Consider the following 26,924-nt stretch of genomic DNA (forward strand, 5'->3'; position numbering starts at 1 on the left):
CACACATCCAGATGGGAAATCGCGACAGTGAGTATACTGGTAGAGGGCTGATGAGGATGGAGCTGCCAGGCAAGAGAATTTGAGGAAGCCCTAAAAGGAGGTTAAACCTAAAGATGTCGTGCCCTTATGAGACGGATGAGGATAGATGTTTGGAGTGTGCAGAAGATCGATGGAAAAGGATAACGTACTGTGGTGACACCTGACATGACAATCTGAAAGACAGGATCCATCACTGTCCTGTGGCCTGTCTGACGCTAAAATCTGTGTCGGTTGATACCTGTCTTGGTGAGGTAAATCCTTACTGGCTGGGATCCTGCTGAACTTTCTCCCATCCGTTTTGCTGCAGCTGCCGTCCACCACCACTGCTGGCGCCTTCACACTATCTCCTTCCAAAGAAATCGACTGTGGAGGGATCAGGACATCATCGCCCTCCCCACTTTGTCCACCGAGGGTCCTGCCAACGATTGTCTGCTAAGGTGTCCTGGGCGCATCCAAATGGGAGGAAGCCCCAAGGATGACCCCGGGAAACCCTGAAGAAATTATGTTTCCCGGGCCCGGCTGGTGTGGGAACACCATGGGATCCATTTCTAGTCACACATTTAGCATTTCTAATTAAGTAGTTAAACTAATGAATGCAATACATAAACAAACACGTGTGAATTGGGAACATTACATAATTGGTGTTCTCCAGGTACTCCGGTCTCCTCCCACATTCCAAAGACATGCATGGCAGGTTAATTGGGCGCTCCGACTTGGTCCCTATAGGTGTGCTTGTGAGTTTGGATGGTCACCCCCTGCGACCCTTGTGAGGAATAAGCGGTCAAGAAAGTGGATGGATGGACATAATTGGTGATAAAGTTAAGTAAAAATCACAAGAAATACGAATAAACCTTATATTATTTTAGAATGTTTTTACTTGTGCTATGAATTAGCTGGCCCATCTACTCAATTTAAAATCAAATGGGGACATTGGGCACAAGTTTGCCCACCCTGTTAGTGGAGTGACCCGTCAGGGCAGAGGTAGACGACTGTCATTTGCTGATAAACGCCACACTATCATAACATCAACTCATGTGTCTGTAAATTAGCTTTAGCATCGATTGTCCCATATTGGAAGTTGGGCTGGTTGGTCCCAAAGTAGGACAAGAGATTAGACTAGCAGGTTGTCACCATAAATAAAATATTGTACGTTCATGCTGGTCACTTGTAGTAGGATTGGGTGGTATGCCATGTTAGGCAGAAAATGTTGAATGTTCTTTGACCAAATTCTGTTGAAAGTACTTTTGAATGGTGTACGTCTGTGTCGTTTATCATTCCTTCATTGAAACAAGAAAAAAAAACATTCTGAATAAAGCAAATTAAGTGAATTATTTCTCAGCCACCTATTTGCCGTCCTTGGTCCATTCAGGTACAGATACGAATGGTATTTAAAAAAACAACAACAACAACAACAAAAACAAAAACATGATGCTAAGTCACTATCCATCCATCCATTTTCTTCAAGGGTCGCATGTCTTTGCAAGTCATTATGTAGCCTCTAATTAATAATTATTGTGGCATTTGTCTTTTCCATCCCTGGTGGTCTGGTACACCTTTATGTAGTAAACGAAAAAAAAAATTTTGGAAAAGAAAAAGCACCCATCTGCTAAGATTTTGAAAAGCCTAACAGTCAGCACGAGACTCAAAATATTAGGCTGCTAACAAGGGTCAATCAGTGCAGTCAAAATGACTAAATATTTGAAACTAAATTGCTAAAACATCATTAATATTCAAGCACATAAAACAAGGCCAGAAGCTGAAATATGAAAAGGAATAAGAGTCTTTAATAACACAAGCTACATTTTGTACATTTCTACAGCAAACTTTTTAGTAAGACTAACACATTTTAGGAGAAGAGCCTAATATAAAAAATTTACAACAGCAGTTGAGAAATTAATTACAAGTCATATAATATATATTTATATTTGTATATGTCATCTGTATATTCAACTCAATAGGGTTTTTGTCCCGTTAAATAACCGTAAAACATTTACTCCGATCAACAATCAAGGTGAAGTATAAATTAGGTTCAAAGCACCATGTAAGTTTTTAAAATTAGGACCTGGAGGAAGTCAAGAAGTTTCAAATAAATACACAACAATACACTGGGATGTAAGGCTGCCATGGAAACACGACACGCGACAGTTTGACAAGAGGACTGAAAAAGGAAAGAAAAAAAAAAAAAGTTGAAAGATTGTCACCGTTTGTCCTCAAAACAAAAATTATTGGATTTACAGTGGATGACAGCGGAGCCTCCAAAGCTTATTAAATATCATAGAATCGTCCCCAAAGTCAACAAAAATGCTGATTATTTGAATAGTTAATCGTCAGGTTAAGTGTCATGTTAAGATACACAAAGATCTATTTTTCACCGTTGTTTGGGCTTGTCATCACGCGCCCCTTTAACACTATTTCTGGATAATCGGCATATCTGAAAAGGAGCCGGAACACCTTTAGCCCCAGAACTCACAAGAGTGACATACTTTTGATCCTGCGTCAAAAAGATTGATTGCTGTGACAATCTAAAAGTGAAGAGAGGCAGGGCAGCGACAATGTGATAGGGGATAGCGGAAATCCAAAACAGGTAGTGTGAAATTCATATTTACTTGGCATACGATGTGATGAAAAAAAACAAAACAGTTGTCAGACAGAAAGTATTGCTTTCACCAAAGGCAGGAGAGGTGTGTGTCAGGTATTAAACGTTAGACCTCCATGTTAGATTGCCACTATCTCCTTTCACACAGGACATCCCGCCTCTGTCAAACCCCTGAAACCATGTTGGAAGCCGGTAAATACACTTGTCCCATCCAACGCATTGGCATGAAATTAATTTGCAGTAACAGGGTGGGGACTGTCTGAAAGGGCACCACAGAAAGCCAGGATAGCGAGTGCAAAACTTCAAACCTGACAATCACTTGGCAGCCTGGTATCTGATGTGATTTATGAAAACTTCTCAGACTACTGCTTTCAACGTAACAGGTTAGGAGAAATTTGGCTACGTTCACACTGCACGGCGCAATTGCCCCATTTAGATTTTTGTTAAATCCAATCTTATGTACTCGTTCACATTACAAAAACAAATGCGACTTTTAATGTGAACACAACGCGGCCATGATGTGACACGCATGTGCAAAAAGAACATATCAAGTGACGTGAAAAAAAAAAAACGACGTCACATGGTAGTGTTCACGGAAGTAAATATGGTCCCGACTCGCAACGTTTTACCTCCAGCCAAGCGACTTATCAGTGCCATATGCAAATTTAGCTGTGCAAACGCACGTGGCTGATTGGTGGACTGGTGAACTTGTTTCGCAGACATGTTGGGAGTTCTATTCATGTGCCTTGTCTGCATAAATATGTAAATTCAGCTTTGTGAACGTATGCTCGATTGGTGGACTGTTTTCACGCTGTCTTCAGCCTCCTCATGTGTCAGTTTTGAATGTGTTTACAAACAGCAACAGAAATCCGTCAGACTCTGTCAGACTTTCATGTTTCAAGTGTAATTAAAGACCAAAAGTTCCAAGCACTCTCCCCCGCCCATGCATAGCACATATCAGGCTTTTAACTCTTTCACTACCAGCCATTTTAGAAAATTTCAAAATTTTCAATACCCACGCGATATTATATTCAATAATTATATATAAGCCAAATCTACCAAATGACAGAATAGAATAGATTACTTTTTGCCCCGTCCCGTTCTTTTATAATTGACAACAGAAAAAATGTAGGTTTGCCAAAATACAGCCATTTCTTCCATGGACTCTGAAACTGTGTTTATTTCGTATAAAATGGGGCAATGATGTCATCTACCGATGGTTAGGAATCAGGAAAGTTGTTTTCAAGTTTGACATTTACAGTAGGGATGTAACGATATCCAAACATCATGATACAATATTATCACGATATGAAGGTCACGATACGATAATTCTCACGATATTGTGGGGGGGGGTTGTCGATATTTAAAAAAGGTCACAATATTGTAAAGAAAAGAAAAAAAGCACAATATTGTACTTTTGTACACAACAGCAATGCATATAAACCACCTACAATCTCTAATAATATTGAAATACTTACTTGCTAATGCAAGCACACATTGATCGCTTCACAAGCAAATTATGTTCCCCTTCATCTGACATTTAGCATAGATTTTAAACAGAAGGCCAAAACATCCCTAATGAAAATTAAATTGCACTAATAAAGTAGCCACTAGAGCAGGGGTCTCCAAGTTCGGTCCTCGAGAGCCCCTATCCAGCCTCTTTTCCATGTTTCTCTCCACTAACACACCCGATTCATGATCGGGATCGTTATCAGGCTTCTGCTAAGCTTGCTGATTAGCTGATCATTAGATTCAGCTGTGCTGAAGGACGGAGACATGGAAAACAGGCTGAATAGGGGCTCTCGAGGACCGAACTTGGAGACCCCTGCACTAGAGGGTGATAGAACTGCACAAATGGAAATCAACCTGACTTTTTTTTTTAACATGTGTTACTTTTAAATATTGTGAACATGACAACGATGATATTGTGACAGTTTTAATATCACGATATTGCCCTTATCGTTACATCGTTACATCCCTAACTTACAGTGGAGCATAATCAGATTCTTCCCATCTATCCCCACTCTAACAAATATATAATTGACAAGTATACTTGTCACCGGGAGTGAATGAGTTAATGACGTAAAAGATCGGATGCGTGTGGATGAGCGTTCATAGTGCAGACGCATCACATACATATCCGATTTATATCCACGTGAAAGAGGCCCAGGTCGGGTGTGAAAAAAAAAAATCAGAATTGCACCGAATGAAAAAAAATCAGATACATGTGGAAAAAAAAAATGCAATTGAGCTGCAGTATGACCGTAGCCTTAGTGCCTGGTATTTCATTTCACACCCCCATCCCAGCTGTCGGCTACCCATTTTCACACCATCCTACCTCTGATACATCAGGAAATTTGTGGGTTCAATCAACCCTTCTAATTTGTATTCTGTACCTTTCTCACAGAACAGTGATAAGGGAAAAATTCTGACAATGTGAAAGGGGCTAGTGACATCTTGGTATAAACGCTGCTACCACACTGTTGATAATTTCTGGCCGGATTTGGCAACATAAAAATTCTGAAGTTCCACTGTGAGACTCGACAGCATGCAGCAACCAAAAGCGATTGCTCAACTACTAAAAACACACTCGCACACGTACAAACAGTGAGAAAGGAGGTTATTGTGGGTATAAAAATCATAAGCTTCCAAAAATGTTCAATAAGAAGGACGGAGGCACAAAGGTGCCCGTTAAAAGCCCAGCACACCAGTAGCGTGCCCTACCGACAACGCAGTGAGGCTAACGAGTCGCCATCTGCAACTCCCAAAGACTGGTCGCCAATTCAAATTATCATCAATTTGGTCAACAAATTAAAGTCTCTTCTGGGCTCATTAAAATGACGGAAAACTAAGAGTCCCTCAAAATAGTTTTGCAAAAACATCTGTGTGTAATCCTGTGGATCAGTCAGAGTACTGGAGGTCAAAGTCCACAGTTCCGTCCGTCACCACCAGCCTGACCCGCTTGGGTTTGGTAGAGCCCATGGAGTGAGATGTTGGCCCATAGTGCGGTATGTCCTGGTGGTCGCCTGGCTGATTCTGCTGGTGTGCATCCTTGTGTTCGTCCGGACCCCCTTTGTGTCCTGAGAAGTTTCCCATGGAAAACGACGGCGGGTTTGACGGCTGAGAACCGCAGGGTTCCAGGACCAGCCGCCCCTGTGTCCCTGACGGTTCCATCAAGCAGTGGTAGGTGTAGTTTGTCGGGCCGAGTCCCGAGTAACCTTCGGGTCCGTCCCTGAGGCCCAACGTCAACGAGTGATCGCCGCTGAAGTTGAGTACATAAGGGGGTCCCTGTGGACCATAAGAGAAGGAGCCCGCTGGGTGGGTCTTGCTTGCTGATGTTGGCGTGCTGGGGGGTGTACTGTGGACCACTTGAGGACTGCTGTGATGCGGCACTGAAGAAAACGACGATGCAAGGCTGAAATCAAACGGATCTTGCTGAGGGTAACACGGCTGGTTCTTGTCTGTGGCCAGCAGAGTGGATTTGTCGTGTTTGGAGGTCTTCTCCTCTGGGCAAGAATAGCTGTCTTTACTGGGAAAGAAGAACGGTCTCGGCAGGGCAGAGAAGTTTTTGTACGTCACGGTGGCATTGTCCTGCTTTTCGGAGGCTGTTTTACTTCGGCTGAATGACGGGTGCAAGGATGAACTACGCTTGTTGAAATGGTTGCTGGACCTGCTGGACCTGCTGGAGTTAGCGGAGGGAGCAAAACAGGTGACGTTCCGAGCAGAAATGTTGCCTTTGTAGTGACTCTGCTGGTCCTCGCGAGTCTTTTCCGTGGATTTTGTACCGAATGTTTTGGATATGGAGTGGTTGCCGGCAGCCACATGGTCTTTGGAGGGAGCACTGTACAAGTTCTGGCTAGGGTTCCCGCCCTGAAACTTTAGAACCCTGTGAATCACAGTGGAGGACTTCGCCTGGGGGTTGAAGGGATTGTCAGTGGGGTTTGGATTTCTTCCAGACGAGAGTTGAGGATTGAGGAACTTAGTAGCCATCGGAGACGACACTACATGCTTTGTTGGGGGGATGTCTGTCTGCGCGCTAGGCTGGCAGCTGGGAAAAGACTGGTGCTGTTTGGGAATGGTCATGCGATGGAAGGGTCCATGTGTTTTGAGGTTGGATGCGGCTTTTGACTGGCTGCTGCTTGGTTTGACGTTCACGGCGGACTGCACTAAAGGAAGAGGATTCTGAGACATGCCAGAAGAAGTGCCAAATATGTGAGGCTTGCTTACCACAGAGGAGGAAAGACCTTTCAAGTCCTCTCTGGACAGCCTCATTCCGAAATTTTTGGTGAAAAGTCTGTCCTTTCCCGCCAGTTCAGGATTGGTGGGCGCTGAAAAACTGAAGCCTCCTTGGGGGGGAATTCGGCCGGAGGCATTCTTTGCCTCACAGTCCAGAGGAACCGAATCGTTTTTGGATGAGATCAGACCAGGGAAGAACTGGAGATCTTCACTGGTGAAGTTGTTGCCAGGACTTGGAGGACCAAGGTAGGGCGTCTCTGTGGTCCACGTGTCAGAGGGGCTGTGCGAGAGGGGGCTACTGAAGGGATCCGTGGAGGGGTCCAGTGAACACAGATCGGAGGGCGATGAGTCGAGGATGTTCTGCGGTTGATCATAGCCTTCAAAGTTGAGACACTGGAAGTCCAGGATGTCATCACAGCAGTTTGCGAAGTTGGGCTCGCCTGGCAGAATGTTGTCCGCAGTTGGGAACGGTGGAGACTGGGATGGGGACTGCATGATGGAATTGGGAATTCCGGATAAGGTGGCTGTCTTTTCCAGAATCTGCGATGAGCAAAGACCCTCAGATAGCCTGGAAAGGCTGTTGTCAATCTGTTGGAGAGACTGACTGAGGCAGCTCATGGATGTCTCCACAGGGCCGCACCTAGACGCCATTTTGTGCCGCTGCTTCCTGCAGCCACCGCTGCTTACTTCTGGTCTCTCAGCAATTAAATTCGGTCCGACCACACACTCTGGGTCCTCATCTAGAGGGGAAGACAGAGAAAGCGGCGACAGCGACAATGACATCTGCGGTGCTTCAGTTTTCAGGAGCAAAGTGTTACTATTCAACTTATGAGTCAATGGCGGTGGGTCCTCTTGGACCTTGCTCAAGTCCAGCAGTCCTGGTATTGGCTTGGCTAAAGGGAGAACTCGAAGCTCCCTCTTCACCGGCGTCTCCATTTTAACTTCAGCCTGCTTCTGCTCCTCATTCTTTTCGTCCACCTCCCAGATGTTCTCCACCCTTCTGCGCAATTTGAGAACTGGCAGAGGAAGACCGTTGAAATCCAAGTTGGATTCAATTTTCTGCTGCAACCCACTTTCAAAAAGGCAGCAGCTTCTCGTGAACCGATCTTCAGTTTTCGTTCCATGGACAAAAGATGACATCTCTCTCTGACTTTTGTCCAATTGAAGGCTTGTACCAGATGGATTCTCCCTGTCTGTTTGTTCTTTACAATCTTCATCGCCCAGGTCCAACATTGTGGACGCATTCTTCCTCTCACCCCGTTTTTTCAAGCGAAGAAGTCTGTTCTTGGACTTCTTACATGCCTGCACGTGGGCCTGAGCCGCTTGCATCTCCATGTTCAACACAGACACCGAATCCATGATGGCTTTAAGCGGATCATTGCCTAATTCACCCCCGTTTTCCATTTTCACCATACCCAATTCGTTGCGCTGCATCTCCCACAATTTCCCTCTTCTTCGCTTGAAACGGATCTTGAAGTTAAGTTCAGGCTTTGTCTCCTCAACATCACTTTGTTCCAGGGCTGATGTTCCCGTCTGAGAGTCATTCTCTGGCTCATCCTTACTCTGATGGTTCCTGTGAAGGGGAACAGTCTCTTGGTTGTCATCGTCATCTTGCCTATCAGACTTAAACTTGTGAACTTTCCTTAGCCGACTCTGAGGAGCTTCAGTAACTCTTGGCCTCAGTACCCTGCCCACGTAGTTTTGCCTCGTGACCCTTCTGGATCTCAACCTGCGGACTTTTGTTCGCTTCACTCTGCTTTTTCCATCACATTTAATAGTCTTTCCTGGATGACGACTTAGTTCCTGCTTTGAGGAAAAAACTGAAACGTCATTCCGGGTAGTAACGGAATCAGCAGTTGCGCCTTGGTCCGGCTCCACAGCACTGCGGAATGTCCGCTTCTTCAGAGGTATGTTGGACTGCATAGCATCAAGAGGCTGTGCGGTATGGTGTGTGTTGTCTGAAATACGAGACTGGAGAGGTAGTGGGATGAGGCAGTCAGCTGCTGGTTTGCCAAGCTGGTTCGGATTCTGCGCCAAGGGGACTAAACTGGTGTCTGTACTTTTCGACTTCAGCTCGGCTTTCGTCTTTACTCGTTTGTGGATTTTCTGACACTGCATGAAATTCTGTCTTGTCGCCACATGGCTGCCTGTATGGAGTTCTCTCGAATTAGAGGGACAACTATCGCCCTGTGGTTGATCGTCTAGCGAGGTTTTATCTTTCTTCAAGAAATCAGACAGAAGGACCCTGGCCTGCTTTATGACTATGTTCTTGCTTAGATTGTGTACTTGTTTACTTGGTGTATGAGCTAACTGTTCTGAAACATCAACCTTACCTAGATTTGGAGAGTTAACCTCCAAATTACTCTGTCTGGTCATTTTTGCACTGGATATCATCTTACACTCAGTAGCAGACACTGTCTTACACTTGGGCGCATGCTCAGCAGCAGACACTTTCTTACGCTTAAGAGCGGAAGCCGTGTTGGGCTCGGGAGTGGACACTGTCTTGGGCTCGGGGGCGGACGCCGTCTTGGGCTCAGGGGCGGACGCCGTCTTGGGCTCAGGGGCGGACGCCGTCTTGGGCTCAGGGGCGGACGCCGTCTTGGGCTCAGGGGCGGACGCCGTCTTGGGCTCGGGGGCGGACGCCGTCTTGGGCTCGGGGGCGGATGCCGTCTTGGGCTCGGGGGCGGATGCCGTCTTGGGCTCGGGGGCAGATGCCGTCTTGGGCTCGGGGGCAGATGCCGTCTTGGGCTCGGGGGCAGACGCCGTCTTGGGCTCGGGGGCAGACGCCGTCTTGGGCTCGGGGGCAGACGCCGTCTTGGGCTCGGGGGCAGATGCCGTCTTGGGCTCGGGGGCGGACTCCTTCCTGGGCTCGGGGGCGGACGCCGTCTTGAGCTCGGGAGCGGACACCGTCTTGGGCTCGGGAGCGGACGCCTTCTTGGACTCAGGAGCGGATGCCTTCCTGGACTCGGGAGCGGACGCCGTCTTACGCTCAGGAGCGGCGGCCTTTCTCTTTTTTTTGTGCTCTTTAGGTTTGTCTTTTTCTGGTTGCATTTCTTCTTCCGCTACAGTCTGGATTTCAATAACCTTGTTCTTCCCACCTTCCTCAAGCTGGGAAGACTCGTCCACCATCCCCTTAGAGGTGTGCCGCTTCCTTACTGTCCGCTTATCAATGGCCTTGAAGAACATTTCCCGCACTCCCCGAGGAGCTTCGGTGGCACAAGGGGCCGGTGTACTTGGGGATGGAAAGCCCTTACTCTGTTGGGATTTCTGTGTAGTCAGTGGTCTGAGACCCTGAATCTGCCTCATTTTCCCTCTCAGCTCCTCCCTTATGTCTCGGTCATCAACACTTGTTCCCGGTGCCTCCCGGCAAGGCGCAGAGATTCTAGTGAGGCGGACGGTCAGGTAGTGCTTGAGTGATAGTACTGGCTTGTCCAAAACTTTCTTACAAGGGTCCAGGACACTCTGACATACGTTGGAGTCCAAGTTCCCTTGCTCCGTACTCTCATGTGTTTTTGTGATTAAGGTTTTGTCAGAGTCGACCTTGTGTGTGCTTCTGGTTCGGGACGAGCTTCTCAAGGGACCACCTCTGACAGAATTCCCATTTGGGCCTACCCGTCCTCTGTTCATCTGAAGCAGACCAAGCGAGAAATGCTTCACATCGGGGGTTGTCCTCGGCTTCACCACCTCCAGATGCTGCAGGAGTTCCCTCTCTTTGCTTTTGGGATCCTTGCAGACCAACAGAAAGTCCAGAGAGTGGCGCCGCACCCTGACCCTCAGATCTCGGATCACACACTGTGACAATAGTGGCAATGTCCGTCGCTCTTTCTTGGTCTCACTCACTTCACAGGGTCTTGAGATCCTGCGGTTCTGTAGCCTCCACTTATTTGTCTTGTTCCACTTTCGGTTTTTAAGAGCGTTCTTCCGCATCTGATGGGTGAAGGAGTTCCTTGAGGGGATTGCTAGAAGGGAGAGACAAGGTCAAGTCACTGTGGGGAGTTCCAATTTTAAAAGTACAGTCATACTTTGACTTAAAAGTTGAATTCATTCTGTGGGCAAACTCAAAAGCCATTTTACTCATATATCAAATCAATTTTCCATATTTAACTCATTCACTCCCAGTCATTTTCACTGAAGCAATCCCCTTCGCTCCTGGCAGTTTTATTGGATTTTGACTGATTTTGAAAAGCCTGCAGAATATTGTGTTCTATTGCGATAAAAAAAACATAGAACCTACCAAAAAGAAAGATTACAGTTTCTTCTTTCATCCGGATAAAAAGTATATTTCTATCTGTTTCCGTTTTCCAGCAATTAGCATGAGAATATAGTTTCATGATTATTTTTTAGAAATCTCTCTGGGGAAAAACAGCTTTGTTGCAACATGGCCCTGGTTGATCTCATACTCTGCTGCCACCTGCGGCTGGTTTTTGTAATAACTACCATTGTCATTACCATTCTCTTCAGTTCAGAGGCTGCACCAAAGCATTTTGTATACTCTTAGCATAAAAAAACAACAAAACAAAACAAAACAAATACGTCTTTGGGAGCATGGTAATATTTAAAATATAATATATTTATACGTTTTTGGCAGCAAATAGCACTATTGTATAAACTAAACAAGGACAAGAATGAAACTTTTTTTTTTATGCAGTGACTGAATGTGGTATCCGTACGTTATATGGTGAATGTATGCCTTTAAGTGATGAGGCTGAGTGAGAAACATCAGGGCTGGAGTCAGACAGATTGATGTCAGTGTGAGCGTCTGCTCCTTTTGAATGTTCTTTAGTACAAAGCCTATTCTAATGAGGTTAGGATGTAGTGTTAAAAATACGTAAATAAAAACAGATTACAATGATTTGTAAATCATGTTCAACCTGTATTTAATTGAATACACTACAAAGACAAGACATTTAATGTTCAAACTGATAAACTTGCTTATGTTTAGCAAATAATCATTAACTTAGAATTTTATGTCTGCAACACGTTCCAAACAAGATAGGACAGGGTCAAAAAAAAAAAAGAAAAAAAAAAGAAAAGACTACTAACGTTAAAGGAAAGGTCATTAAACACCTGTTTAGAACGTCCCGTAGGTGAACAGGCTAATTGGGAACAGGTTGATAGAAGTCCCGCCTCTTCCGTGGCATATACCCCATAGTAAGGAATTTAGGGATTTCATCATCTATCTACATAAAAAATTTCAGAGATTCTGGAGAAATCGCTACAAGGCCGAAAAACAACATTGAATGCCTGTCATCAATTTGAACATTAAATATGTTTTCTTTGTAGCATATGCAATCAAAAATAGGTTGAACATGATTTGCAAATCGTTGTATTCTGTTTTTATTTGTTTAATACAATGCCTCACCTTCATTTGACTTGACTTTGGATTTGTACTGTATATTTGACTGTTTGTACTGTTCGATAAAAAGCTGAAACTTCATCAGCGAGTCTGGCTCTCCTTGCCCAACATGGGAGTGCATTAAAATACATTAATTGCTCTTTTTTTTTTTTTTTTTATTCACTTCATTAATAAGTTTTGGCTTGAAGCAAAAAAAAGACCCAATACTCAAGTAAGTCAAGGTACCTATGTTTTGGATATTTTTGCAGTTGTTGAAAGCTAACGTGAAGGGAAAAGCACTGAAAGGATACCTGAATGCAATCCGGGAATAATGGGCCTGGAGCTTAAATGTCCCTTCTCTCGCTGGTGGCGAAGGTAGCGTTCCCGGAGGCGGTACTTCTGGCCCACGGGGTCTTTTGTTTCCTCGCATTCCGGCTGCTTCCCTCGGTGTTTAAAATGACCTTCCCCTTTCCTGCAAGAGAGCCGACGTCGGTGCATTACACATGACTCAAAACAGGTCAGAAACTTCCAGTGTAAAGAGCAGGGACCGCACCTCTCGCAGGTGCAGCACTCGCACATTTCATTGCCCTCGCCGAAGAAGCTGGCGCCGTAGTAGCACGTGATCTCCTCCCCGGGCGAGATAGGGCGAATCACCTCCACGCAAGCGCCATTCTTCTCACCGGGGACAAACTGGGTGTGGGGTTGGGTGGAAGGTGGGGAAAGACAAAAGATTGGTCGGGCCCCCAAGAGACGCACGAATAGACAGATGGCAACGACAATAAAATCTGTTGCAAAACATTTACAAATAATCAACTTAACTGGACTAAGTGCAATTTCGGGAGAAATTGCGTGGGAATGCTGAAAGCTGAATGCTAATAGCTGAATGCTAAGATGTGAATGTATGTGGAATGCTTATGAAGTTAATTGAGAGAGATATTATGAAATTCTAACCTCCTGGCTACTGGACAATGCGCTTTACCAACTGTGCCAGTGAGCAGTATCAGACACCTGGTAATGATGATAAGTTATATGTATGGAAGTGGGCGTGGAAAGCGATGCTTGTCTTATTCCCATCTGTCCCATTGAAAATGAAAGTTGAAAAGTTGATATTAAATGTGAAATTGTGCAAATACTGTAAGTAATGTGGAATCAGACGATATATACCCCGGAAGGCGTGAATTTTTGAAGCTAGAAATTTGAACAATGTAAATTGGAAGTATTAAGTGGAAGTTGTTACGCAGCAAAAAAGTGTGGAGAATAAAAATCACAATAACTTGTGACAATCAAGTCAATACTGTGAATAATTATCCAGTTTAGGCATCACTTTGGTTTGTCTCTGAAGAATGAATGTTTGCTCACCTTGCAGTTTGGCTTGCAGTCTTCCAACACAAAGACAAGAAAAAAAGATAAGACGTGATTAGTTCCAGCACAAATTAAAATCAAATATTATCTGAAAGGGTCTTTATGGCATTAAATTCCTAAACACTCAAAAGATTATTTATCGTGCAACAACAATTTAAACAATTATTTTTGATATAAATGAACAGGTTGTTGTCTGTGAAGACTCTAAAACAGGGATGTCCAAACTTTTTCATTTGAGGGCCACATACATAAAATCAGAAGGACGCAAGGGCCACATAATGTTATGAAGAGAAATTGTGTTTAGTCATAAAAATTGTACAAATAATTTATTTGTGCTTTGGCATATTTAGAAAAATGCTACAGTACATAAACCAATTTATTTGTAATATGGCAGTAGGGTTATTATAGTTTTGGATTTTTTTTTAATTTTAGTTTTTATTTCATTTTGAGTTTTGTTTTTTTAAATTGAGTTAGTTTTAATTAGTTTTCAGGGTGGTTCTTTTAGTTTTTATTTGTTTTAGTTCTTTAATAAATGCTTACCGTAGTTTTAGTTTAGTTTCAGTATTAGTTTTAGTTGTGTTTTTTTTGTTAAACGTGTATTACTTGTGTGCAATATTTAAAAAACACCATTGGAGCGATGTCATCTGAAGATGCTTTTCTATTGGCTGCTGCTCGATGATGTCACTTCTGTGTGACATACTTTCGTCATTATTCCGGTTTTTATCAAAATAAATGACTAAAAATCACATTTGAAATCATCCCCAAAGGCTCATGCATTAAATTAATTACCAAAGACTAAAACGAAGGACATGTTTGCTATAATTATAGTTAGGTTTAGTTAGTTTTGTAAATATAAAATGTAGTTTGTTAGTTTTCGTTTAAAAAAAAAAAAAAGCATTTTCATTTTTATTTTATTTCGTTAAAGTTGTTTTTTAATTTCCGTTTGTTATTTCATTATTTTTCGTTAACTAAAATAACGTTTAATGGCACCTGTGTTTTTCGACACCCTCCCTTCTTACTTTGACCATCTCCAAACATTTTTGTTTTTATTAATTCATTTTAACTGAGTCAAATGCCATTTTTAGCATATGTCGCGGGCCACTGAAAAATGGAGGGCGGGCCGCAAATGGCCCCCAGGCCGTAGTTTGGACACCCCTGCTCTAAAAAGTGTGTTTCCAATGTGCATAATGCCCTCTAAACAAGCAAACTGCTTAATACCATGTTGGTACACAAATTCGGCCACAAGTATAAATTAGAAATACATTAATTGATTGTTGCAAATATTATCCATAGAGTTGAATTTATTTGCCGAAATATTCAGTTCAAGAATATTTATTGGCACACCTTATGTCTCTTCCTCACTAGATATAATACTCAGTACTGGTGGATGACATAGAATAATTATTATATCATTGTATTTGAACAAATTTTGCTCTGACATTTTTATTAAACAAATTAATCATTCAACATAAAATACTGTAAATTGGATATTATGTTTGTGGCAATTTTATGTTTGCCCTGGTACACTCAAATTTACAGATTTTTGAAGCGCAATTGCCCTTAATGCTGTTATTAAGAATGCTTAAACTTAATTATCGTTAAAAATGACATTTAATCCTAAATCAATTTGGGAAAAAACATTTCAAGACTAAGAATCTATCAACATAGAGTATCATGAAGAATGGATTTTAAGGTCCATTGAGAAACAGATTTATGGATTAAATATGTATTAAACCTTAACTCATTCACTGCCTTTGACAAGTATACTTGTCAATTGTATTTTTTAGAGCGGTGCTAAATGGGGGCGAATCTGAGCATGCTCCACTGTAAATATCAAACTTGGAAACAACTTTACTGATGCCCAACCACCGGTAGATGACATCATTGCCCCATTTTATAGGAAATAAACACAGTTTCAGAGTCCATAGGAGAAATGGCTGTATTTTGGCAAACATACATTTTTCTGCTGTCAATTATAAAAGAACGGGACGGGACAAAAAGTAGGGAGTCTATTCTGTTATTTGGTAGATTCGGTTTATATATAATTATTGAATGTAATATCACGTGAGTATTGGAAATGTAAACATTTTCTATAATGACTGGCAGTGAATGAGTTTTAAATGTTCATTTGGGAAAATCTCATTTGAGACATTTTTTAAGGATGTGGGCACAAAAAAATATCTTAAAGTAATAATGGCAGAATAGGATTGAAATACTATGTCCAATAATTATCCATGAAAACATTTCGATTTCATATTGCATCCTCTAATTGCAGACTTTCTAAAGAGCCAAATATCATGAAGCAATTAAGGCAGAATGGCAGCAGAGGGCGCCAAAAAAAATCACAAATGTCGAAATTCAAGCACATTTTAAAAATGTACTAACATTAAATATGTTTTTGTGTTAAAAGCTGACTTCATCAAGGCTCCAAAAACTATTTATTTATTTTTTGTCCCTCAAATGTCCAAACTGACCGTGGTTGATGAAGGCGGCGGGGCCAAGCCAGAGCTGAGCGCAGCGTTTGCGTGTCGAGTACATGACGCTGAAGTCGTTGACGCCGGCCCGAAGTACGGCGCTGTCGGCCGGACTCAGCTCAGCGATGCAACCCAGAAGGACCTCCACACGCTCCCCCGCAAACCTGCCCGCCAGGGACAAATGTTACACCTTAATCTTGGAAAGTAACATAATATAGACCTTTTCCTGTTTTCAAGCATCAGGGTACATTTGGGTGGCAGACATTGATTGACTACCACTTATTAACCGGTCGAGATGCATGTAAGGCTGCCATACTGTAGATAGTTGCACTATGCACAGACTTGTATTGCAAAAATGATGTGACCTAAATGACTGTCACCACTCACTGGTTGGTATTCGGGGCCTCGCCACATGGCAGGACAGACAAAGAATGTTGTTGGGCCTTCGTTCAACGCGCACTGGCGGTCTCTTAATCTCCAATTCCAGGGCCGAATTTTGGGCCCAATATGTATGATGTCATGATGAAATATCCTATAAAACAGGAAGTATCCAACCACCGGTCCACAACCCGGTAAATCCCCCCGGCCCCCCTGTCAACAAACGTTTGCTGGTGTTTACATTGGAGCAGATGTCCGCTATGAAATGGTTGTTAAATTCAGTCTGAGCCAAAAATGTCCATTTGGACCAGTGCTATAGATGAGCAATATGGACGCACCAGTGTCTGGTGGAGGTAATCTTGGCTCCGTTGGTCTCCGAGGAGTAGCGGTCACATGACTGGATCTTAATGCCGCTATCCAGTAGGAAGGCGTTGAGGTAGCGGTTCACCTGTGGAGAAGACGATAACTTCAGGTTTGAAAGCGCTATATAAATAAAGATGACATGACTTGACTTGACTTGACTTGTATACCAAATTTCAAGTCACTGCCATACCAGGCCATGTAACAAGCAAAGTGTATAATTCTAATCATGTAAATGAAGTTATGAGTACACACGTGCTGCCTCAATAGCTCCTGCCGGTGGCTTCCCAACGCGTTGAAGTAGTCATCCGCCAACTCGCCCACTGTCAGCGCCTCGAAGGTGGCGCTGAAGTCGTGCGTGCGTTGGAAGCGCAGCAGCGTCTCCTTCAGGTTGCCCCAGCGACGCACCTCCGGCGCTGGGCTGCGGGCACATATTTACAATGCAAATTTTATGTGATAACATAGAATAGACAAGACAAATAAACAATATGATGGAAATGGCGTTATTAAAAACAATGTGCATCTGGTGAGGTATAGGTAATCTCATCATGTTCAATTGTAAAATGTGAAGCGTGTATAGTTTTAAGGCACGGCCAGGTGAGTGACGTGTGGGTGTCAGCATATTTGCAAACCACAGCTTATGCTGTTGACATCCCCATCATGCGGGAACAAAATATGATGATAATACGGCAACAAGTGTCAACAAGTGTCAACAAGTGTCAATTCAAAACAATATAGGTTCTGCATTTATTGTCAAAGAATTATTAGTAAAACGGTGAAAATGAGAGGAAATGTGAATATAATCATATTTACTTTGCATGTCAATTTAGTATACGTAGTTAAATTTTATTTTTATTTATTTATTTTTTAAACATAAAGATTGACTGGAAACCTGCTCTATGGATTATTTTAAAATGCTCTTGTTTATTATTTTTTATCATGCAAGGTGATTTTTCTCCTGAATAAAAGGACATTAATTATATGACAAAACGTCATGTGTGCTTATGCATGACTGAGTCTCATGTATTATTTCTGACTCAGTGGATTATTTCTACTTCTGTTTATTTTTATTCACCTGGTGGCAGCTATCATGAGTGAACGGCAAGAGGAGTGATTACATTATTTATATAACACGTACACTGAGCACATGTGACTAGTGACTTTTTTTTAAGTGCGTACTACAAACAATGAATAGAACAGAATGTTATTTATTGTCATTATACATCATATCACGACTCACGATAGGAGAGCTTACTCCTGTTCAGTGTATAGATCCAGATGAAAAAAAAAAGGTGCAAATTGTTCAAGTGCAAGGCAATATAGTAAAAATAAAATATAAATCGATAAAAGCACATATATAAAAATAGAGTAAGGTGTAATACAGAATGCAGAAAAAATATTGCACAAGATGTTAAGCTAGCATATGATTAAATGTACAGAGTGAGGAATAATGAGAGTTCATGAAGTGATGGCTCTCTGAGAGAAACTGTTTATCAGTCTATTGGTCCATGTTTTTGTGCATCTGTATCATCTTCCAGATGGCACAAGCTCAAACAGCTGAAAACCACGATGTGGAGTGTCCTTGATAAGACACTGAACCTTTAATTTTACGACCTTGAGGATCAATTTGAGTTTTTCAGTTTATATTGTACAGCCAGTTACCGCAAATAAATCATAAGGAATTTTACTGGGAGGTTCTAGGTTTATGACAATTCCGATGTACGTTTTAAGGTTAAACCAAGGACCCTCTGTATTTCTCGGTCAAAGCTGCTGCCTGCTTAGCAGTAAAGTCTACATGAGATCCGCCCATGCAGTTTGTGAAAAGTTACCAAACTGCATCCTGCCTTCTAGTATTGCTCCACACCTTTGTTTATTCATCCCACGAAACGACTGGACATTTATATGCCGTACAATGTTTTTCCCTCCTCCAATAATAGCAATTTACACTTTGCATTGTACATACTGTAGAGCTATCATACCATATTACTAAGGTTCAAAGTCAATTCATAGTCTGCACATATCTTTGGAAAGATTCACATTGACATATCATACATGACATGTACTGTACATACATACCATCGTGTCGTGAATTTAGAAGTATTTTCTTACATTTATGAAAGACCTGACTTATTGCACTTTATAACAATTTAGAATCTTTTCAATTAAAATTACTGAATGACAATTATGAAAACATTTTCATCTCATCCCTGCTGATGTCAATGTTTGTGTAAGACAAACACATGCTATTTTTGCCATTAAACCAGTTAAACCATCTGAAAAATCGAATTTGAAATTTAATGTTCGTGGAGCTTTGTTTTTTTTTTTTTAAATCATGTCCTTGATAATCCAATCGGAATCTCAGTGTGTCCTAATTATAGTTCATCACACTGTATGTCAGGATCTGTACATAAATTTCACGTGGGCTCAAGAACGGTTCGAATGGCTTCGTGCCACCCAAGTAATCAAGTCTGGAATGATGACAAGCAAATTACCTGATGTTCATTTTATGGGTGGTGAAGCCCAAGAGAGGGTCCAGCACCAGGCTGGTGGCCAAGTCATCGGTCTCACACAGCTCCTTCACACTCATTCTAGTGCAGCAGTCCATCGCCTCCCACCATCCGCATGCTGAAAAAGGTTGCACATGAACCATAAGAGCAGCGAAACAAGGGCAAAATGAAATATTGCAGGGAAACAACCACCTGCAGCCCATTGTGCGCTCGATACAAAAAACAAATTTAAGAATTAACTGATAGATACTGGAACACAGGTTGGAGCAAAAGCATTAACAAATGCCATTTATTAGGGTTTTCAATCACATTATTATTCACCCAGTTGCTGCACTTGTTTGCATTTTCTATTTCCTCCACTGATAAGATTCAGGCTGTGGATATTTTATTATTAATGTCACTGTCTGAAAACTTTCCAAAAAAAGAGAAGCAATAGCCAACGCGAATCGAACCGTGACCTTAAATCAAGGTACGTATCAAACCGTAACTTCTGGATTTTTTTTCTTTCTGCACTTATTCTTTCTTTCTTGGCTTCCTTTCCTCAGACCTTTATTTTATGTATACACCATTCCATCCTTCAGTTCCTCCCTTCATTTTCTCCTTCCATCACACCTCTTTTCTTTCCCCATGCACATCTTTCATCACTTAAACTTCATTTTCTACCTTCCTTCCTCGTCAGAACTTTTTCTTCTTTCTTTGATTTCTGCCTTCTCTCAGACCCACTTTTTTTTTTTTTTTTTCATCTTTACTGCCTTCCACTTCCTTTGTTCTGGCCTCAAACCATCTGTCATTATTCGACGGCTCCTGCAAGAAAAAAAAAAGTTAATTCAAGAAGTGTATACCTACCTACCCTGTACACTACTGTGGCTTCACCGTTATAACCCTAACGGGCAACCTGACTACGATGTGACTCGCGAGAAAAACAACTTTGACATCCCCTGATTGTTCACTAGTATGGTAATACACACGCCTTCGTTATTAATAACAAGCAACAATGAGTACTCGAGTTAAAATCGTGTCACAACGTCCCTCAACACAGAGCCACCAAGTGCCGACGAGTTTATTATTGACTGGACTTAGCGCGTTAGCTTAGCATGTGGTTCATCAGCTGCTGGGGAGAAGTGTGTAGTGGTTAGCGGGTCGGCGAGCTAGCATCCCTGTATCACACGAATACATTGGTAATAGATTTAAAGCGTAGCCTAGACGCCGGCCGCGCAGAACCCACCTGGGAGTCTTTTCTGGTCAACGAAAGTATGAGCGTCAGAGTGAAGGAGTGAGATCCCAAAAAAGCAGCTCTTCGCCTGGGCAGCTAGTCTAGCAACATGCTAGCGAGCTAGCTGGCTAGCTTTCCGCTCCAGATTACGAGAACACTTCTGGAAGGTAATATGCGCGATTTATGCTGCAAGTGCACGCAATGAGTTGTGTTTGTTGTATTGTGTCTGTAATTGCCAGCTTAAAACAAACTTCGTCGATATATATTATTTTTAAAAAAAATGGAAGAAAAAAGCTTCGTCTCTGGTAGCAAAAGTTGATCGGCTACGTTGCAGTGCAACCGAACTTCTCCAATCTCCAGCTTGCGGATACGCCCACCGGAGGCCCCCATTCGTTGAGTTCAAGGACAATGTGGCAACTCAAATCTACCGGTTGGAATCCGACTTGTGTGATTGGACTGTTTGAGCCGGGGGGCGGAGGTTTAGATGTGCTGATGTACGGGAGGTATACTATGGGGCTGCAATTTCGTCAAAGCCATTGGTCGAGTTCGACGCCTATTTGGCAAATCACAGGCACCGGCTGGGTTTTAACACCGATGATTGGCCGTTATTTGCGCGAGGGCAGGGTTACTGATGTGTTGATACACTGGGAGAAGGGAGTACTGTACACTTGTACAGTGGCCTTTTTTTTTCTTTTTTTTTTTTTTTGCAACACTGGTGTATTTTTACCACTGTCGCCACTTTCCTCCTCCTCGCTTACATCTCAGCAGTGCAGCGCTGAAAAATACAGTACATATGCGCTACTAAAATGGTAATGTTTCAGAATTTGACACTTGAAGCAAGCGTGGATTAGTAAGCGGTTAATTGAGACATATTCAGTCCACACGCAGCCATCACTGCTGAAGCACCGGTGCCAATCAATGCAGGGATTGCGGCACACCGGAGGTAGGGGGTGCCACAGCCCCGTCAGAAATGTGTAACCCCAGTTATGCCCCGCAGCATTTTGATATTCTTTATTTTCTCAGCCCCCACTTCAGCGCCGGGAGGAAGAAAAAAATAAAATAAATAAAAAATAAATAAAGAGCCGTGCCTGCATCATTGTGAGACAGAATAGTGGCGGGCCTTTTCTATTTTTAAATAAAATAATTTATCAAAACGTAATAGGCCCTCAATTATCCATCGATTATAATAGTTAATTACAATTTTAATTAAACAATGCTAAATTGTTAATAAAGCAAAAACAATTACAATTAAATGACAACCCCAATTTAATACCAGTAGTGAAGTGGGGGATTTGATTAAATGATTTACTGTGATACATATAGTAAAGGCTGGGACTGAGTGCCCTTTTTTTTTTTTTTAATTATTAAGTTGTAATTAACATTTAAAAATATTAAAACCACAATTACTTTTATCAATAAACAATTACATTTAAGATCCTTTAGATTCTTTTTTATATTCAATTAAAATAAAATGACGATTTTTAAGTAATGTTTAAAACAGGGATGACCAAACTTTTTGAAGCTAAAAGAGCTACTACTGTGCTGATTAATGCAGAGAGCTACCAGTTACACGGTGGATAGCACGTCCGCCTCCCAGTACTGACGACGCAAGATCGAGTCCGGGCTCCGGCCTTCCTGGGTGGAGTTTGCTTGTTCTCCCCGTGCCCGCGTGGGTCTTCTCCGGGTACTCCGGTCTCCTTCCACATTCCAAAGACATGCATGGCAGGTTAATTGGGCGCTCCGAATTGTCCCTAGGTGTGCTTATGAGTGTGGATGGTTGTTCGTCTCTGTGTGCCCTGCTGGCAACCAGTTCAAGGTGTACCCCGCCTACTGGAAGCCAGCTGGAATAGGCTTTAGCACCAAACCCCCCCCCCCGCGACCTTTGTGAAGAGCAAGCGGTTCAGAAAACGGATGGATGGCTACCAGTTAGAAACACACTTGTGAAATATATTTGCACTGACTGTCATCAATGCAGGAATAAATTTAAAAAAAATGACAACAAAATTATATATAGTTAAAGGTACACTCAGTATTATACAGTGGCATCTAGTGGTGAAATAATAAATCATTCGGGAAAAAAAAACAATTGTTTGTGTTAGTAGTATGTAAAAAGATATGTTGTATCGCATAAACGTACTTTTTTAAAATATAACGGTTAGTCTAGAAATCGCAAATTATCTTACATGTCCGCGCCTCGCCTGCTAGTGTCTGCCATGTTTCGCCGCCATCTTTCTGCTACGGGTGCCGTCAAAGACAAATTTCAGCGCTCCATTTCTTAACGCGTTTTTGGAACGCACTTCCGGTTTGTATGGCGACCGCATGTCCACGAAGAAGAAGAGTTTCCGGTCCCCGAAGAGAGCATTATCAAGCATCACACTTACTTTGGGAATTTATTTTATTTCAGCGCGACAAAACAAGAGTTTATATTGTAGCCGCATTTGCCAGATGGAGAGAAATGAGGAACAGACTAGGTTTGGGACGTGCCGGTGCCTTCGACTGCTTTCTACTTGACCGGTAAGTAAGAGTACATTTGTGTTTACGTTTTGAGAGCGAGAGAAAAAGTATACTCCGTACTAATTAATACGATGTTCGTACCTTTGTTTTACGATCACTGTATCTGTTGATTAGCAACTCCGCACCACTCGAACGATTTCGTTATGTAGCTACTTGCTTTGAAAAAAAAAAAAGATTCCCGCTGGCACGTTATATTTAGAGTAAATGCGCAAGTTATTGTGTAATGTAATGTAACTGTGATTTCGGTGGTATATTTGCCCATAACTTCAATAGAGAATCTAAAGCATACTGTATTAGTGGAGGAGTTGAAAATTATTTTCGTTGTGGTTGGTGAAAATAGGGTTCTCGAAATTAATTTTCGGCAGGGAATAACTTTCTGGACTTAAATGCTGGCTGTACCGTAAGCACTGCTAGAGTCTGAACTCTCTCACTCAAGTGTGTACTGGTCCATTGTGTAATTGGGTGCACAAGAATTTACAGGCTGCCACGTTTTCCACGGAAATTCGACAAGCAAGCAGCCTTTGCATATTCTATGCAGTATGCAGTCAAGTTACTTTTATCTAGCTAATACAATGTTTTGGGCCCAAAAACTAAAGATCTTACCTCTATTTTGGGGGCTTTGTTGGAAAGTTGGTGACATATAGTAGTATCATCAATTATTCTATTTTATTTTATAATTGTGTTTTTGTTTGTGTCACACTAGATCAACAGCCAAACTTGAGGGGTTCCAGAACCATATTCTGATGTATACAAGCATTCATGCACCGTTTAAATACATCACCGACCTGCAAGAAAAAAAAATATCAAGGGGAGAGTCAGCAGCCATATTGGAATGCCCCGAATGAGGACACTTGAATGGAGGACCCCAGAAGGCTTCGGTGTTGTACCACCAGTATCTCCACCTACCATATCTGAGCTGCAACAAACTGAAGTCAGCCGACGTCTTGGTATGTCATTTACATATGGACGGCATTGCACACTACATGAACTTTTTGTGTGAAGCAATACGGAATGGTCACATGTACAAGCACCACTTGTTTTACACAGGACCTGCTGACCAGGTGTCTGAAGCCATGGAGTGACTCCTCCCTCACTTTCCTCAGCAAGCCTTTGAAGAATATGATATCATCGTTGGTGGGAACATGCCCTCACTCCATAACATGTACTTGTGCAGTCAAGGAGCATGTCAAACTTAATAAAACCAGCAAACATTGAAGTGACTTCATTTTTACTGCAGTCTGTTCACACAATCAATGGACAAGCCTTCCTTAATTTTGCCCCAATAACATCATAGAGTAGGCGAAAAGTAGTGTTACAGATCATACTGTGTTCGGGAGAGTTTGAGGAATGTTGCAATGTTAATGGGGGGCAATGTCAGCACACACACACACACACACACAAAAAAAAAACCATCATGGTATTGAGTTAATCAGATATTTTAGCTGTGTACAACACATACCTGCTCTGTAACACTACTTTTGGCCCAAACCTGTATGTCTATTTTCCATATTTTGAAATGCACAGCGTATTGGTAAAATTCTGGAACAACTGCAATTCATGTAGCTCATTATATTCTAACAGTATTTTTTTTTTTTTTTAGTTACTATGTTCATTTCATGTAGACTTTTATTTTACTTTATTTTATTCATTCATTTTCATGTACTGTACCTTACATTCATTGGCCAATGAAGAATTCCTTGTCATTGCAAGCATTTATAATAATTCTCCAGACTTTTGATGTTTTACATTTCTGGTCATGTAAAATAGTGTTAGGTTAGGTGTCGAATGAACACTGCATGTTGACGCCAAAGGAAATAGTATTTTTTTTGTTATTCAAAATGTACAAATTAACACACAACAACAATATACAAGTTATACAAACTACAACAACAAGTGTCAGACATGGACTAATTATATGCCAGGTAAAAAACCTTTGTATTGTCCTCAAGGATCTGTGAAAGTGTCACTTATTTGCTACAAGTCCACCAAGGTGCTGCAGTCTGGGATCCAGGTACAGGAAATCATGGTGGTGCTGATGTGGGATCCAGGTACAGGAAATCATGGTGGTGCTGATGTGTCAAAAAGTATTTCTTGGTGTCAGTCTATCAGCTGGACTTGGATATCTTCATGTTCCTCCATGGTCATTTCCTGTACGAGTCTCTGCAAGAAGGTAACAATTGTATGTCAGATGAGGTACCAAACAATGAACTGAAAGTCACTGAGCCAATGAAGTACATTATTACATGAGCAAGACTATTTGTGAAAGCCATGTAAATTCCTGCACATCGAAGTACAAGGAAGCTGTTGTATCTTCAATCAAAACTAATTAAGTTGCTTAGTGATATTTATTAGGTAAAATTGTTCAACATGGTGACAAATCGATATCTGAGTAAAGGGTTTCAAATGTTTTTGTAAGCAGCACTTTTCTGAGTGGTTAGTAGCAACAAGACACGGGGGGGGGGGGGGGGGGGGGTTACGAGTCTGAGTTGCAGATGTGTCGTTCAGTTAACACCATTATTTTTGTACGATATACTAAACATATCAGCAAACTATGTAATCTAAATACCACATATTCCAAGCAAAGGTATGTTTTGAGCCATTCACATGCATGCTCGAATGGAATTATTTTTCCATGATGACATAATTGTACGTTACGAGGCACCGCGTTCTCTTCCTCGTCGTCTCTCTCGCCCCCTTTGAGATGGTCCACATGTCTATAAAACGTATAACATAACTGTGTGTTCTCTGTTGCATGGTTTAGTTACACTAACAAATATGAACATAGATAGCCATTATCATTAGCTGACGTACAGTATTTCCAAACAATGCCGACAAAAATATTAATTCTGAAATTAAATGACTAAATCACAATTATTAGGGATCTGTACAGTATGTCTAACAAATGCAATTCACTTACGTCATCACTCGAGGGAATACCAGAAGTTGTTTGCGTTCTGTTCCGGTGAAATTGGTGGTAGGCTGTTGAAGTAGGGTCTCTCTGGGACGCCGTAGTTCGTGTGCTTAAAATCATTGCATTATCTTGTTTGACCGATAGATGGCGGTCGTGAGCTACACACTGGGGCTTTAAAGACCATTAAGAAGAAAGTAGCAAACTACAAGTCTAAAAAAAATATATATTAAAACACTGTGTAGTAAAGTAAATGTGGGTCACCTCATGAAAATGGAGAAAAGTCCCTTCCCCCATCACTGCACTATGATTTTTGTTTTGTTTTTACTTTCATTACAGTCTCACAGAAACCTACAAAATCCACAAAAAGCCAGACACCAATATACAAATTCTATGTATTTTTAATTTCTATGCTTTTAACAGACAGATTGCAATGGGTTGAGAACTACATGTGAAATTAAACAAACAGAATATCATTGTAATTACTTTCACTTGTTCCTCTTTTTAAAAAAAACAAAAAAAAACGGGAATGATCTGATCTGTTGCTGCGCTAACACATCCAGTGAAAGGACATGGGTGCGAAACATCCCTGATCCGTGCCTTGGAAAACAAAAAAAACAAAAAAACAAAAACAAAAAAAAACTACATCATAGATACATTTGTAAGTACAAACAGTATGAACAAAAAATGATTAATAACAATGGTAAAAAAACAAAAGCAGAAGTCTGTACAGCTATTATGAAACTATGGAAGTGACCTTGTGTGGCCATCTTGAACTTTTTTCAAATTGTTTTTAGATAAAGCCTTCATTTATTTCTTCTTGGACCGTTATCGCATGCATTTCCCTCTCTATTCTACTTGGCGATACACTTATCATTGAAAGTTTTGGTGTCTTTTATCTGGGTACCTACGTGATTTTGCGTTTCCTGATCGCTTCCTGAGTTGATCTCAGTGGATGGGCGCGGAAGTGTCGTCGTTACGAGACTAAAATGGAGGACGCGG

General features: G+C 41.8%; 1 protein-coding gene and 1 long non-coding RNA gene across 4 annotated transcripts; one reads left to right on the plus strand and one right to left on the minus strand.

The window, feature by feature from the left end:
- Positions 1-1,801: 1,801 nt before the first annotated feature.
- On the minus strand, positions 1,802-21,332 carry kmt5c (lysine methyltransferase 5C). 3 transcript variants are annotated; one of them, XM_077531950.1, is made up of 10 exons: positions 20,513-21,332; positions 19,951-20,091; positions 19,273-19,405; positions 17,036-17,201; positions 16,759-16,868; positions 16,043-16,206; positions 13,566-13,585; positions 12,760-12,896; positions 12,518-12,678; positions 1,802-10,830 (listed from the first exon to the last, which is right to left on the minus strand). In XM_077531950.1, the coding sequence occupies exons 3-10, from the start codon at positions 19,383-19,385 to the stop codon at positions 5,537-5,539; spliced, it is 6,165 nt and encodes a 2,054-aa protein (XP_077388076.1). In that variant the 5' UTR covers positions 19,386-19,405; positions 19,951-20,091; positions 20,513-21,332; the 3' UTR covers positions 1,802-5,536. The 3 variants fall into 3 exon arrangements, with proteins under 3 accessions (XP_077388076.1, XP_077388060.1, XP_077388068.1); XM_077531934.1 differs by lacking the exon at positions 19,951-20,091; XM_077531942.1 differs by having other exon boundaries at positions 19,951-21,332.
- A 1,198-nt stretch (positions 21,333-22,530) lies between these two features.
- LOC144025657 (uncharacterized) lies at positions 22,531-24,830 on the plus strand. The gene is made up of 3 exons (XR_013284935.1): positions 22,531-23,014; positions 23,718-23,961; positions 24,062-24,830. It is a non-coding gene; the product is annotated as an uncharacterized LOC144025657 (long non-coding RNA).
- The last annotated feature ends 2,094 nt before the right edge of the window (positions 24,831-26,924 follow it).

The sequence above is a fragment of the Festucalex cinctus genome, chromosome 1 (genome assembly GCF_051991245.1).
Source record: "Festucalex cinctus isolate MCC-2025b chromosome 1, RoL_Fcin_1.0, whole genome shotgun sequence".
In the NCBI taxonomy this organism is placed as follows: Eukaryota; Metazoa; Chordata; class Actinopteri; order Syngnathiformes; family Syngnathidae; genus Festucalex; species Festucalex cinctus.

What these genes read in the sequence shown, in the direction of transcription:
- kmt5c (XM_077531934.1), bottom strand. Translation starts at nt 19,385, where the DNA reads ATGGACTGCTGCACTAGAATGAGTGTGAAGGAGCTGTGTGAGACCGAT. An exon ending in AGGAGCTATTGAGGCAGCAC is followed by an intron (nt 16,869 to 17,035) that starts GTGTGTACTCAT and finishes TCTTCTCCACAG; the next exon opens with GTGAACCGCTACCTCAACGC. An exon ending in ACTGCAAGCCAAACTGCAAG is followed by an intron (nt 12,897 to 13,565) that starts GTGAGCAAACAT and finishes CCCCACACCCAG; the next exon opens with TTTGTCCCCGGTGAGAAGAA.